Here is a 16,632-nt window from a genome sequence, read left to right as displayed (position 1 = left end):
CTCGATCATATAAAGAATACGAATGAATAAATTTAAGGTTGAATAAATTTAAGGATTAACTGGACAGGCATTTGGAGGGAATGGTGTTATTTTTATTTTATTTTTTTTTTGGTTGATGCTACATAAGCTCATACATTTGCTTTCTTGCATCACATGCCACTACTACTACCACGAATCCTGTAATCTAGATGTATGGAGAACTGGTTCATGGATTTTATTTTATTTATTAATTTTGCTAATTTTTATTATCATTATTTTTCTTGTTATTTTATTTTATTATATTTACTGTCCATGTGAAACCCCGACAGCATGTCGTGATGGGGGCATTGTATCGTATCCTTACATACAATAAAGATTGACCTATTTATTATTTCATACAACAGTCAACAATAATATTCTACAATTTTAAATATATTAAATATTCGCTTTTAAACCGTCAGAGGGCGCTAAAGTTGCTGTCACTTAGTGTGTGTATGTTTGGATGGTAGGCAATCGAATAAAGGTGAGATTATAAGGTAGTTTTATGTCTACCTTCGTGAGAGATGGTAACTTGAGTAGAAGACGAGGTTTTAATGCGAGTGCGCTTTAATCTATTTTTGTGTTCTATGAAACATCTTTTGATTTGTGGTGACTCGTTTCAAACAGTACTGTTTATGCAACATTCATGGTACTTTACATGCAATGTTATGGAGTATTTGTAGTTTGTTGTTCTTCGATTCATAATGGGTGCAAAACAAAGTACGAACGCAAACAGTCCACGCGTTCACACCTCCAGCGGTTCACGGACACCCAGTACTACCGCAGGTGGATTAGGTGTGTTGAACCATAGTCTTAGGCAACGGCCAGGTAGATCTCATGGATCTAGTAGTGGATCTGAATCTAGACAACGAGCACGCAGTCTCTCAAATGTTTTAAATGGACATTCAGGGCAACCTATCACCATACCTCCGAACAATGGCAGTTTTGCAGAATCTGGCTCTCCCGATTCGGATACCGTCATTCCGGATGAAACTACCACCCCTTTCAGCCGTGTTTTTGCCGCCCATTCACTCCCAGTACAGCTGGTTTCCTTTCACGGTTAGTGCTGTTACTTAAAAATTTATCATCAATGTATTTTAAAATTGTTACGTAATGTAATAAAAATCTTCTTTTCTGCTCTTCTGAAAGTGAAAATGAATTTTAGGTTAGATTTTTATTTAATTTATAGTATAATAATAATAATAATAGTTTCACGAGTTTGGAAGTTAGAGTCGTACAGTGTTTAAGTCAGAACTTCACAACAGAGCAAAATATTTTTGATGGAACATTTAATATAGAACTTTGCTGTTGGTGTGTTCAACTTTGATTTCTGTAGATTAATTACTACTTTCATTGTGCACTAATGAAAGTAGTAATTATTGTATTTCACTTTTAAAACATTCAAAGTGGTATAACGAGCGCAACTGGCAACAGTGGGCCATACATTTTTTTTTTTTTTATATTTGTGGTAATGTACGAGGCCAGTTTATCTGAAGTGTAAAATGCAGCAGTCGCAAAAAGCAAGCTTATCTGAAAAGAAGGCTTCCACTACCACGTTTTTAGTTTGCATCTTTTAGTGTTTGCAGATGCTGTCTACAGGTTTCCATGCTCAGGGATGTCCCAGGATGTTGGGATTGTATTGCAAATCCACATTATTTTGATAATAAGAGAGGGGCGATTATAGCCCCTGAAACTACATGTCCATGCCAGCACGTGTAAAGTAAACTGCATACATAAAGGGGAAATAACAAGAGGGAGTGTTGATGTCCTGAACTCCAAATTTCTGGATAGATTGTAGTATAGTGTTCAGAAACCCTGCAGGTTATCCATGTTAACTTGCATACACAAGGGACTATAACGAAAAGAGCAAACTAGTTGGGTTCTTCTGTATATTCGATCTTTTTTCCTTGGTTTTGCTTATTTGGTAGAACATTTTGATCCCTGTGTTGCTAGCATGAAACACATAAGAAAAGCAATTTCTGCATATATCAGACTTTTTTTTTTTTTTTTTTTTCCTTAAGAATTTTGAAATGTTACTGTGCTAATTAAGCATTGTAATTTGAAAAATTACAATTCTAATTAAGTTTTGATGCTAATAAATCCAAGGTCATATTAATCCCATGGGATTGCTCTAATTTATGTTGAGCTCCATATTCAATTTTGTTTTGCATTTGTTTTACTGCAACCCAGATAGAGAGCCCTGCATTGGCTAAATTTAAATTTTTAATTTAGTTTAATTGCACCAATTAAACTACCAAGCTTGACAGTTTTATTGAAATATATTGCTTCATCTGGGCAATTGCAAAGCATATTTTGGTCAAACATAATATGAAGAAAAAAGAGCAAACTATGCTACAAGCAACTCTCAGATACACCATTGCCACTCAAATTGTTTTCCTGATTTAGTTATTTCATTATTATTTTTAACTTGTTTATTCTATTGATTGAAACATAAAGACATTTATACTACTACACCTAACAGGTGCTCAGCTTTAAAAAAAAAAATTTTTTTTTTTTTGATTTTATTTATTTATGGAAGAAGTTTTTGAATTTTACCAATGATTGACCTTTTACTAATGGATTGCAATACTTTACATAAAAAATTTTAATATTTCAATGTATTACTTTCAGTGAAACGAAACTTATTTATTCTGCTGAAAAGTTTTAAAGATATAATTATTTTCATGGGTGAATGGAAGGCATCTTGCTTTCAGAAAGTTGACTAGAGTGGTTTCAAACAGGTGGATAATCAATTTTTAAATCCTTTTCGTTGGGACCAGCTGATGTTAATAACTGCATATTCTCAATGGGCATTATTCCCTAAAGTAATTGTAGACGCTATTAATTTTTTTTTTTACCAACTCTGAGATATATGTTTTAGATATCAAGATGTCAGATAAACTGATGAGACTGGTGGCAGAAAAGAAAAATACATGGGATAATTATCAGGAGACACAGACTTTACAGTAAGTAAACTATGTAAAGAGAAGGACCCTTTCTTTCATAAAGGTGACCACATTGGTCTTGGACAGTTTTTTTTTTATTTTTTATTTTATTATTAAATTCTATTCAATGAAACCAACTAATGTTTCCAACCGTAAATTCTAAATGGGAAGCACTCAGAAATTAAACAGAAGCTACTACTCTTTTTTATACTAAATAAGAGTTAGATACCATTTACAGCGTAGACTTAAATTGATGTGAGAAGAACTGATCATACTAACGGCAGAGATGAAAAATACAAAAACATGGGACACATGCAGATTTTTGGGGGATATAAAAACCTAAACTAGGTACAAACTTGTTCGGAATCAAATCATATCTTAGAAAAGCTGAGGTAGATTATGACAATTTGCTAGCAAAGAATGTAAAGAAAAGTAACCAAATCTTCATTTGTGTTAATACTAGAAGGAAAGAGATGAATTGCATTGGTCCAGAATAGATATTTTGTATCTACATTTGCATGCAAAGAATTTTTTAGGAATTGGGATGCTCTAACAGGGAAGTAAATAATTTTGTGATAACTGAGAGAAAGGTGGAAGATAAATTGTTGATGCTAAAAGTAAATGTGTCTTATTCTCTTAATATAACTGAATAGATAGTGTATATTCAGTTATATTAAGAGAGGTAGCAAAAGAGGCAAGCAGACCTTTAGCCATACTAATGAGAGAATCATTGGATTCAGGGGAGGTCTTTATGGACTGGAGATCTGTGAATGTATATCCGATTCACAAAGGGGAAGTGAGTAATTGTACGTTTGACTATTTTCCAGGGAAAATAAATGGAGTTGCTGGTAAGAAAGTAATGCCAGACCATCTAGTTTGTTTGTTATTTGGTTTTTAGGAGCATTAGCAACTAAGGCCATATTGCTCCGGGATATGCGGTGGTCATTCCCTGACCTTTTCGCATCCTCCTTATTTTGGTGGTGACGGGCTCGAACCCCGGTCTAATCAAGAAGCGTGTGCTACGCACTGCTGCTCCTTCCCACCTGGCTACGGAGGCGGCCGTCCAGACCATCTAGACAGGAATGTAGTTATATGGTGGTCAAAGTGTGAAATTGTTAAAGGTGATCTCATTTGACCAATTTGATTGGATACTATGATGTGGTAACAAAGGAACTGGATGCAAAAAATAATTTACATAATATACTTAGATTTCAGAAAAGCTTTTGATACTGTTCCACATAAAAGGCTTCTTTACAGATTAGAGCAATGTGACTTTTGGGTAAGTTACAGTTATAGATAGAGGGATGGTTCAGTGGGAGAAGATAGAAAGTGGTTATAAATGGCACTGCTATTCTTGGACTATTTATGTTTTTAGTGGAGTCCCCAGCATTTGCTGCTAGGCCCATTATAATTTTCAACATTTGTTAATGATTGACAGGTTGGCAAATAATGGTAATCAGGGTATGCTACTGCAATAATATTTAGGAAAATTAAGCATATGGGTTAAGGAGTAACAGCTAATATTTAACATTGATAAATGCAATTACTGCATATGGATAGCAGTGATTCCAGAATAGCATACCAACAGTGTGGTACATTCAGGGTAATAGAGAACAAAAGTCCTTGGTAATTATACAGAGAGACATGAAGTTGTTGGAGCAATATAGATAGGCTGCTAGAGCAGCTGATCGGGTTCTCTCATTGTTATACAGGAATTAGCAACAAGGTGATAACCTTATATCAGGCATTGGCTAGGCTGCATCCTGAGCATTGTGTACAGGTCTGGAAGCTTCATTTTAGGAAGGATGTGAGCAATACCACATGCATGTGCACACTGATACAATTGGATAGTGAAGAAAACAAATATACAGCCAGTCTACTCACTTCATATTGTGCTGTACTGAATAGTTAACTGTTCTAACTAGAAGTTCAAGACTAGTTAACTATTGGAACATGTTGCTATAACCTTGTAGAGACAGAGAGCTTATGTAGATTTAAAGAGAGAGAGAGAGGTTAGATATATACTTGGAAGAAATAGATAAAATATCTCTCTAGTTTTATATTTTAATTTTGTTTTTTTATGGAAGATGTTAAAATAAATAAAATAAATTTTCTATTTATACTCGGGCACGACAACCAAGTCAGTAGAGTTTACAATAAATCGTCAATACAAATATTTATTGTATTTAGTAGTCATGGGCTTGAACCCCGGTCCACTCAAGGAATGTGCGCTATGCACTCTCGCTCCTGACCACTCAGCTACATAAGCTTACATTAAAAATGGCAAAATTACATGTAATTTTGCCATTTTAAAAGTATTATAATGTTAATTATGGTGACCAGCTGCTTAACTAGTACTTGTAGAACAGTTGGATTTGTTTGAAATCTTCAGATGATCTTCAAATTTGCTTTAAAAGAATCTTATTTCTGTTGCCACAAAGCTTGCCTGCATGGTTGGCACAGTGGTTGCATTTGCCATATGGAAAAGGCCCAAGTTAAAATCTAATCTGAACAGGAGAAACTTTTTTATTTGCCTGTTTCACAACTTGGCCAAATTAATTGGCAAGGGAAATCGCCTGGAAAATCCAGTTTTTTTCATTTAGCAAACTTGCTGAAGAATGCACTATCGCAGTCATAATTTACTGGTGTTAATGATTCTTGTCATTAACCCTGCTGACCTTTGTGTCATCAGCAAACTTAGATAATAAGATAAATATTGAAAACAGTAAGAAGGCTAGCACTGTACCCAGAGCTATTCCACTAATAGCATTAGTCCAAGAAGGGCAGTGCCCATTGATAACCACTCTGCCTTCTACCATCACTTCATCCAGTGGTCTCCAAAGAGGAGTGTGCAAGATAATCTGCAATAAATCAATATTTATTAATTATGAAAACTAGTTTTTAAAAACGTAATTGAAAATAAAAATTATAAATGTTTTTTTTTAATACTGTACTTCAGTATGTGGTTTGTTTGATCACGTGGCTTTATTTGATCATGCCATCGATCATTCACATTCAAGTATGTGCATTTTGTACTTGAACTTCAATTTAATTTTGTTTTGTATTTTTTTATTTGCGATCTTTTAAAATTATATGTGATTTTAGCAGTAGCGGATTAAGATTGATTGAGGCCCCGGGCGCAGAAGAAAATATTGGGCCCCTTAAAAAAAAAGAGAGACAGGGAAAATAAAAATACATGTTAACCATTTTTTAAATAAATAAAAAATATTATGTACTATTGTTTTATTTCCAATAAAATTTGAATATAATATATGTATAATATAATTAATAATAGCATAATAATAATCACAAAGTTTTGAACTAATAGTTGAACATATTAGTTCAACTAATTTGTTGGGGTTTTGCGTATAAAGTTGGGGTTTTGCGTGGGCCCTTCAGAAGTTGGGGCCCAGGGCACGCGCCCAGTGCGCCCGCCGTTAAATCCGCCTCTGGATTTTAGATATAATGATAAGTATATCACGTCAAAATTATTTTTTGCATCTGGTTCCTTTGTTACTGCATTATAGCAGCTAATCAGATTGGTCAGGCAAGAATTTCCTGTAAAAAAAAAAAAAAAAAAATCCATTCTCTTATTTCTGTATAACTGCACTCCTGTCAAGATGATCCTGAATACTTCTTTTAACCACTGAGTCACTGACCATATTATTTTTCCAAAAACAGAAGTCATGCTTACAGATTTGCAATTATTTACTTCTCCTTTTGATCCCTCTTTGTAAATAGGAGAGACATTTGCAAATCTCCAATCTATAAAATCCTTCCCTGAATCCAAGGATGCACTCAGAATTATGACTCAAGATTTTCTGATCTCTTGTTGCTGCTCTTACAATAAATGGAGTTGTGGGTAACACAGATAAGAATAGTTCTTACTACTAATTATGCAGTTTTCAAAATAGGATTTTATTTTTGTTGACCATTGTTTGTTTACAGTTTAAATTTTTGCATTTAATAATTAAATAAGAAAATACATCACACTATAAAAACATTCTTATTATGAGGTTATAGTAATGTTGCTGAATACTGAGGAAGGTATATAACACAAAAACATTTAAACACAAAGCAATTACAGAAAAATAGATATGACTAAAAACTGATTTTTAAAATTTAGTGGGAACCTATATTTCGTGCCATACTACTTTGAACTTTGTGGGGGAGGACAGGAATGTAACAGATAAGGCTGCCTACATGGCCATGGGCTGCATGATGTTTAACTCTGAGCTGGGTACATGGGGATATTGAGGTCCCAGCCAGTATTTCAGCAATTTGTGTTTTTCATCTACTCCATCCAGACAGCTAAAAATCCTCGTGACTGTTTTTTAACTTATAGTTTTAATTTCTCCCCTGAAAATTGCAGAAATCTCTTTTAATTATTGCACAGTTAGGAAAATTTCATCAATTAAATTAACTTAATTATACACATGTTGAGTGGCATTTATCATGTACAATAATTGATAGTGAGCTGGCTTTACTGATGTGTACTTTTTCCAATTGGTAATACCCTTTGGATTCATGAAAAGCATCATCTGGAACAAAACTGTTGCTGCAGATGTCACGTTTTATGCAGCGAGCACTCCCATTATTGACAGGCTTGCTTTCAATTGAATGCATTGATTGAAGTGTGTAGGTTTCTCGATTTTTCATTTCACTTGCCAACAGGACTAATGGCAGTTTAAATTTCAAAAATGAATTACAAATACATTTTTAATATGAAAAATGGATGTTTTCTAGTTGTCTTCTGAAAAGATTTAAAATAAAGGCAGATCAAAAAGTGAACAGTTCTGAATTTTTGCTGATTTTTACTACTAATTATACATTATTTCAAATGCATATGCATCTGGTCAAAGTGACCCAATGTGCACAGAGAAAGATCGATCCTTTGCGTGACTGGGTACAGGTTAAGAATAGGCACATGTGGACTGCAGGTTGGACCTATCTGATTTGAAATGTTGCTGTCCTTGGTGCATCTTTCCAATCTTAGAAGAGTCTGTCAGTTTTGTGGCCTTGCACAAGAACCTATCAAATACATGTATGGGTGAATGGAAGTATTACTTTGACCAATATCATGAAAAATATTATACAGGCAACCCCCGTATAACACAGTACTTCTACAACACAGTTTTGTTCTAACATGATTGATAAATTGCGGCAATCCTCACACAACACAGTACTTATATAACACGGTTAAAGAATTTCGGCAAACCTCGCATAACAAGGTGATTTGTGTGGAGAAAACCCTCCTATTATGTTGGATGTAATTTTTCAACATCTCCACTCATTTTGAATCCCCGCTATTGACTCACTAGTCAAAAAAATTGAGAAATCCCTGTACTGTATTTTATTTTGTTGGGAAATCCCTGTGTTACTTCTGTGCTATTGAACTTGTGGAAAAATCTAGATTTCAGAGTTTTATTACTATTGGATAGCACGCCAGGCCATCAAAAAGATATTTAAATCATCCAAATGTTGATGTTATGTTTCTACCACCATAGTTGTACTAGGTTAATACAACTTCTTTCATTCAGCCAAGGCATTATATTCACCTTTAAAACTTGTTACATCAGAAAATCGTTACAATAGATTTTGGAAAAAGATTGATTCTGAATCTATTGAAGTAATGGAGGCATGGAAACATTTGTCAGTTGTGGACTGTATCAGAATCATAGCTTTATCGCTCAAAAAGTAAAACAGTCAACGTTAAATGCATGTGGGAAAAAAAATATAGCCAGAGTCGGTTCATTCAAGAAATATGATTGAACCGGCAGAAAACGGAATCTGTGTGATTGTAGAACTTTCTATGTCGGTAGAAGGGAGAAAGTTTGGTTATGCAACTATTGAAGCCCTCGTGGGTAGCACAGTTGATAGAATCGCCATCCTCCCCACACCTGGTGGTAAAGACCAGAGTTCGAATCTTGTCGGTGATGGGTGGGGGGAATTTTTATGGGTCTTTTTCCAATTTGGCTGAGTTAGTTGGGCTCAAGCGAGGGTAGCATGGTTTTTCGTCTATCAAAACAAAAAATCAACCTCAGGACACATGCAATTTATAGACATATCGGTGTTTAGATACACCATAGACACTCTTAAAACTACAAAGTAGTTGTTGTGGGCATCATTTGCTCTTTCTCATATTGTGCTCTGCCGTCACGACGAGTTGCTATGATACTGCACTACCTCAAATAAGTAACGCTTCACTAATAGAGAAGACTATTGTTACTTATTCTCAGTGAGTACCACCACCCAGACATGTTTCAAGGCTATTGGCCCACAACAACTACTTTGTAGTTTTTTAAGAGTGTCTATGGTGTATCTAAACACCGATATTATATAGATACTAAACTCTTAAAGTATTATGCCATGTGCATTTAATTATTTTAAATATTATCTTATACACCTTTTGGCATCTCTCATATTGTGCGATTAACTTCACAACTGGGTCGTCATGTCTGCAATACTAGGGTACCTGCCCACACACTGATGATAGGCCAATAGCCTTGAAACATGTCTGGGTGGTGGTACTCACTGAGAATAAGTAACAATAGTCTTCACTATTAGTGAAGCGTTACTTATTTGAGGTAGTGCAGTATCATGGCAACTCGTCGTGAAGGCAGAGCACAATATGAGAAAGAGCAAATGATGCCCACAACAACTACTTTGTAGTTTTTTTAAGAGTGTCTATGGTGTATCTAAACACCGATATTATATAGATACTAAACTCTTAAAAGTATTATGCCATGTGCATTTAATTATTTTAAAAATTTATAGACAATATATGCAGAGCAATATGGCCTTAGTTGGCGATACTCCTAAAAAAATATAAAAAGATATGATTACTGAAGATGTTCAAGAATTACTGGTAGAAAAAGAGTCTGGCGAAGCGGATTTTGTGTAAATGGTATCAGAGATAAAACCAAATCAATTCAGAGGATGATAGAGCAGATAAATTCTAAACTTCCAAATTTTACACTAAAAAGCATATGGGAAGGCATAAAGTTAGCCGAGCAATTAGAATCGTATTTTTTGAATGCAGATTCTTGAATGAAAGGCGCCTAAAGTTCTTAGTTCCATATGATGAAATTCACAAAGGTTTATCCAGCAAAAGCAAACAAAACCAGATTACTGATTTTTTTTAAGAGAGCAGAAGATACACAAAGTCTAGAATGCATATTTTTGTTAGCTTTGTTAACATTTTATTAATGAAATAGTGTATTTTTATTAGCTTTTGGAACGTAATCCCCCTTTTTTGTACTCTCTCTTAGTCCCATATAGCATGGTTTCACACATTTTATTGGAACCTAACTACAGTGTTATATGAGGGTTACCTGTATATGTATTAACCATGAGGTTTCCCCCTTCCCCAAAACTAGCAGTTACTTTGAATCCTTAAGCTGCCTCACTGACATCAGTAAAGACCTTTGCTTTGTTCAAATGTATTCCACCTCTACAAAATGCAGACAGAGAGGCAAAGATATGCACTTGGAAAAAAAAAAAAAAAAATCTTAAATCTAATTTTTGTTTGTCATGATTGAAATAACCTCTCTTGCAAATTGAAGGACTTTTCATCCAGGATTGTGTCCCTGCAGAACATGTCTATACTTGCATATTATTCCCTGAAAGCTAGGAAATTCCTAATGAAAAATTATTGAAGTGACCATTCATGTCATCAGATTTCTACCTCTGGGGTTATTTAAAAGACTACCAATTTCAAGAGACCTTGTACCATTCAGAACCCAAAACAATGAAAACTGAAGAATTTGCCAAAACTTGTGGTAATACTTGAAAATGGAAAAAGATGCCATTTTCAAGTATTGTATGGTCACAATTTTTTGACTTTATTAAATAATAAAAGTTTAATAGCTATTTATGTTTTGTATACTTTTTGAGAGAACCAAAATTTAATTTGTGTATCCTGACTTTTGACATGCCCTGTATTATTTTCTGCCTACTTGAATGGAGCATGCTGATGGGCTCAAGCCTTGAGGGGCAAAGTACATAGCCTTTGACATATAATCCTTCTTATTTTGTTTGGGCATAATTGTGGACATGTGTACATTCTGACCTAACTTAAAGCATTTATTAAAGCTGTCAGTTTGTGTGCAGTTAATAATATTGTGCATGGGGACTTAATTTTTTTTTTTTTATTTCCATGAGTAATAATTCATCTGTTTATTCTCCCCCAGCTCTGGCAGACATTCCCTCATTCTAGTTTACCAATCTTTATTATAGAAAATGCTACCTATTTCCCTAATAATTCCCCCATCAAACTACATTTTCTCAACCAGAGCAGCGTACACTAGACCATTTTCCTTCTTAGGCCTCAATTGGGAGTACATTACTTGGCAGGTCACTAGATACCTTGTGCAGCTGTTTTCAATGAAAACAGCTGCACAAGGTGTATAGAGAAGTTAGTATTGTGGTTCTGCTATATATTTAATTTATAAATACAAATACTCTAATCTCTATTGTTTTGCCCTTTTAAGCTGATACTCAACTATCCATTAGCATTCTAAAAAAAAAATGATGGCAAAAAGTTGTTTTATTTATTTTATTTAATTTTTATTCAAAAGTTATTTTTTTTATTAATATTTAGAAAAAAAAAAGCCTGGCATGGGTGATCAATTCACAGTTGATCAGGCATGGGTAATCAAGGTTCCACTGTTATACTTAATACAGTGCTAATTATAGCATAGTGATGTACTTTTAAAAATATCCAATGCTGTAACTTATAATAATATAGTATTGCACATAAATTAAAATTTAACGAAAAAAATTCAACTCCTTAAGTGTACATGGACTTAAATTTTTTTTTTTTTTTTTTTCCCCCTGCTAATTCGGATTGAATTGAAAAGCTTAGGAGATCACTTTGTATTTCTTTTCTATAATAAAGGACTGTAAATACAAGACTTATCTCTGGCAGATAGAAACCAATCAACACAGTTCATTTTGCATGCTAAATATTTATATTTAGTTAATAAACCTTTCTGTAAAATGGAGTTCTCCATTTTACAGAAAGGTTTATTTAGTTAATAAACCTTTCTGTAAAATGGAGAACTCCATTTGTCTCCTTAAGTGTGATCTTTATAATATGAAATATTCAAGAAAAGCAAAAAAATAATCTTGATTTTAGAATGAATTTGCATCACTCTTTGTGTTGCAAAATTAAATCCATTGAAAATTGAATGAATTCCCTAATAATTCTGAATTTGAATTATGCAATTTCAAAGTGGTTTTGATAATCTTAATATTTATTATTGATTCAGTGGTAGTGCATTTATTCTTTTGTCTCCATATGCTTATGGAATAAACATAAAATGTAATGAATTATTATGGTTATATAACCATTGTATTGATAATTACTGGTGCCAGTACTTATAATTTATTTTGTATCAGTATTTTTCAAAAGGCAAATTACAAGGTCTTTCTGTGGAAGGAGGAAAAATAATAGTGTTATCAATTTAGTCAGTTGAAATTTAGTCAGTCTATTGGTACTACCATCTATAACTGTATAGATATATACAACGACGTGGATCTAATGGACTTTATAAGGTGCCTCCGTAGCCAGGTGGGAAGGAGCAGCCGTGAGTAACACACGCTTCTTGATTAGACCAGGGTTTGAGCCCGTCACCACCAAATACGGAGGATGCGGAAAGGTCAGGAATGACACCTCATATTCACGGAGCAATATGGCCTTAGTTGCTAATGCTCCTAAAAACCAAATAACAAACTAATGGACTTTATAATTGAAACCCCTAAATTTGTTAATTTATTGATTTTGCCATTTTGTATGTGTATTCTTGAATAATCTTAGTGTTGTGAAAGGATTAGTATTTAGAAGTTTTATAAAAATCTGTTTTCAATATAGACAAACTTTAATGTCTATAAAAAAGAATGTAATCTATTGATTTTGCTTTAAATTTTTCTGTAAATATATAAAAAACCTGTGAGTTCTATCACATGTGGCTGCATAATATTTATGCACTACTCAGACTTTATTTGGTTAATTCTAATAATCATAAAGTGAATGAGAAAATTGATATAACCACAAAGTCATGTGAAAGAAGCTTTAGATTAAAGTTGTCAGTACTGGTGCATATTACCTTTATTTTAAGTTAACTTTTCATAAAAAAAGAAAAAAGCCAGCTAGCTTCAGATTTATTATATCACCTGTAGTAAAAATAGTGGCTGCTGTCATTATAATAACTTCCTACATCTTTTGACTATTAGTAACAGTATAACTACTATATACATCATTAAAAGCAGTTCAAAAGGAATAAACTTTGCCAATAACATTATCTTTTTGGAAACCTGTGATGGTAATTTGCTTTGGTTTTTTTCTTTTTTTTTTTTTTTGTGATAGTGTATGGGCTTGACACAACCTCCTTACTTGTGGCCAAGTATGCTAATCACTAACCGTGTCCAGCCCTGATTTTACTGACTCAATAGTTCTAAAACTTTGGTGACCTAAGGACCCTCTGTTAAGCTTGAAAAAATCTTCTGTGGATGCTTGACAGAATTGGTCTGTGCTGTAAATTCTTAGTTTTTTTAAATATAAGGCATTTGGACATCATTCACAAACACCCCCCCCCTCTACCTCTCCTGGGATCTGCAGACCTTGGCTTCAGAAACTCTTAACTTATTTATTTGTAGTTCTCTTAGGGAACTGAAAGTAGTACTTCATGTATTAATAAATTTAGCACATTTATTAAATATGTAAAATTAGTAAATGTTAATTTTTTAACATTAACATGTTAAATTTAATTAATGTTAAATCTAACATTAATATGTTAGAAACAGTCATAGTATATGTTGAGCATAGCCACTTTCTGTATATAGTTTTGGGAAAACTGGATTTTGCTCCTTTGTGCATCGATTTCATAATTGTGGAGGCATGTTGCCAAGAGTTTCCTTGCTATTACACTACTCTAAATAAAAAGCACCACTTCTCCAATGGAGAAGTGTACTGCATATTTATTTAAAGTATATGCCACTACCCAGACCATGATTTTTACCCTGATTTGAGATCTCCTCAGTGGGTTGGTGTGTGATGTGAACACACAAAAAACCCACCGATGAGATATATTCATGAGGTGGTACAATAAATGAAGTAAACATGGTTGAGTCTGGGGAAAAGGCCTGAAGGTATGAAAGCTCTAAAAAGTTGTAGTGCATGTTGATCATAGCCTCTTTCTGTACATATCTTTGAGCAAACTGGATTTGCTACTAAGTGCATCAAACTCATATTGTGAAGGCAATTCACCATGAGTTGACTTTTTTTTCACTAGAGAAAAAATGGTTAAGTCTAGGGCAAAAGCCTCAAGCTATAAAAAGAAAAGTCATAGTACATGTTTGGTATAGCCTCTTTCTCTACCATGTCTCTTCATTTACTGTAATATAATGCATTTCACATATTGTGAATATATCAGAGCTGATATATTCACAATGTGTATTCCACTACTCAGACCATTGGCCAATCAGAGCCAAAAATCATAGTCTGGGTAGTTGTATACACTATTAAATGAATAGCTGTTTACTTCTTCATTTGGACAAGTGCTTTTTATTTAGAGCAAAATACTTAGGCAACTCATGGTGAAGTGCTCCACAAGATGAGATTGCATTAATTAGCAAATCCGGTTTTGTGTGTAGAAAGAGGCTATGCAAGACGTACGTTCACTAATTTACAGACTTAACTTATATCTGCTAAGCATATGTCAGATTAATAAATCATTAGAAAAATATTAGTCAAATTAATGAATGCAACATTATTTTGAAACCTATATTAAACTCTGATCAGTAATGCATTTTGATGTGTCTAACACCATATCTCCAATTTTGGTTTAAATTCATAACAGCATCTAATAATATAAATGGCCTGACAGTGTCATATTCCTAAAACTATTAGAAATCATAATAATATAGTTATAGATTTATGTGATTAAAAGAAATAATTTTAATTTTAAAGTGCATATTCAACCTGTCAGTTTTCAAATCTTTCAGGTAAAAAGAATACATAAAGTCATCACTTTGTGGTAACAAATGCCTTATTTAATAAACCCTTTAATAGCCAGTTTTCAAGTGAATTGTATTGGACATATATAGATATTCTGTTACTAAATATTGACGCCGACCGGGCTAGTCGAGTGGGTAAAGTGCCTACCTGGCAACCCAAAGGTTGCGGGTTCGAATCCAGCCTCAGGCTTGGATCAGAGTACTGCAAAAAAAAACCTTGGGAGGTGCATTATGGCCACAGAAGCCGATGCGCCAACAACTACCAAAAAAAAAATATATATTGACAAAACTTTTCTTGAATTGTTAAGGAAACATCTATGTATGCTAAGGAATGCTATATATTTACTAAGGAAACTTTTTATAAAACATCAGCAAAAAAAAAAAAACTTCCTAGATCACCTGCCATTCCCTCCAATAGTTTTTCTAGATCTTGAATTTAATTAAACTACCAGTACCCACAGCAACAGTTGGAAGTTTATGCCAATGATCAACACACTGAAGCCAAATTTCTGCACATCTATCCTGGAACCATTCTTCCTAAAATTGAATTTATGATCCCTTTGTGTGTAGTCTGAGGAAGAATGCCATAAACACATTCAGTCTATTCAAAGCATTAAACACCTCAATCAGATCACTTTGCAGGGCTTAGTTTCTTCCCCTCCACCCATCACCAGAATCTGCAATTTGCAGAACTGGAGCCATTCTTCTTTCTTAGTAAGACCACCCTTTTGTTCCACTCACTAAACTTATCCTCCTCTGCACCTTTATGCAATACTCAAGATGTAGCTTAACCATGGCTTTATACAAAAGGATAATTCACCTCCTTATCCTTGCTAGCAAAGTTCCTGTATATCATTGATAAAAACCTCATGAGCTGCCCTGGCAGTCTATCTGCCCTGCTCAGAGAACTTCATATCTGGCTGCAAAATTACCCCCATGTCTTTTTTTTTTTTTTTTTTTACACTATGCCAAGTGTAGTACCACACAGTTGGTATGTTAATCTGGGATTACTGCTACCCATATGCAATACCTTCCATTTGTCAATGTTAATCTTCAAATGCCATTTTTCTGTTCATATGCCTAATTTTTCTAGACCTTGCTGCAGTAGCTTACCTTGATTACTATCATTTACTACCCTGCCAAACTTAGACATTAAACCTGATATTCTTTCATCAATATCATTAATAAATATAGAAAACAATGGGCCCAGCAATTGAACCCTTGGGATTTCACTAATAAAATTAATCTACAAAGAGTAGTGTCCAAATAACCAAGAGGATGCAAATATGGTTAATAACCACTCTTGTCTTCTCCCACTCAGCCATCCCTGTATCCATAGCAGTTATGTGGCCTTACCACACACTGTTTCAATTTGTACAAATATTTTAAGGTGCACTATAGCCAGTGTAGCTTATGCACCATTAAACTCCCATAACACACACACACACACACACACACAAATATTTTATGTGCAACAGTATCAAAAGCCATTCTGAAGTATATGATATCAAATTTTTTTTTTATCCAGTTCCTTTGCCACTGTCATATTTTCAATTTAAAATCAATTTAATTCTGTATTGAATTAAATTGATCAGAAAGACCATACCTTAACAAATCCATGCTGTTACTGCAGTATAAATGCATTCCTCTC

At 33.9% G+C, this 16,632-nt stretch overlaps 1 protein-coding gene across 1 annotated transcript in view; it reads left to right on the top strand.

The window, feature by feature from the left end:
• Positions 1 to 581: 581 nt before the first annotated feature.
• The window catches only part of LOC150082544 (E3 ubiquitin-protein ligase znrf2-like), a 148,144-nt gene continuing 132,093 nt past the window's right edge, over positions 582 to 16,632 (top strand). The window contains exon 1 of the mRNA XM_090378680.1: positions 582 to 1,077. Within this exon, the coding sequence (XP_090234806.1) occupies positions 723 to 1,077 (355 nt within the window). The 5' untranslated portion in view covers positions 582 to 722. The remainder of the gene's footprint in view (positions 1,078 to 16,632) is intronic.

Source organism: Mastigoproctus giganteus, chromosome 7, assembly GCF_048544385.1.
Source record: "Mastigoproctus giganteus isolate SK-2022 chromosome 7, ASM4854438v1, whole genome shotgun sequence".
Classification (NCBI taxonomy): domain Eukaryota; kingdom Metazoa; phylum Arthropoda; class Arachnida; order Uropygi; family Thelyphonidae; genus Mastigoproctus; species Mastigoproctus giganteus.
Note: the sequence above shows the minus strand (reverse complement) of the source record. Positions and strands in the feature narration are given on the sequence as shown.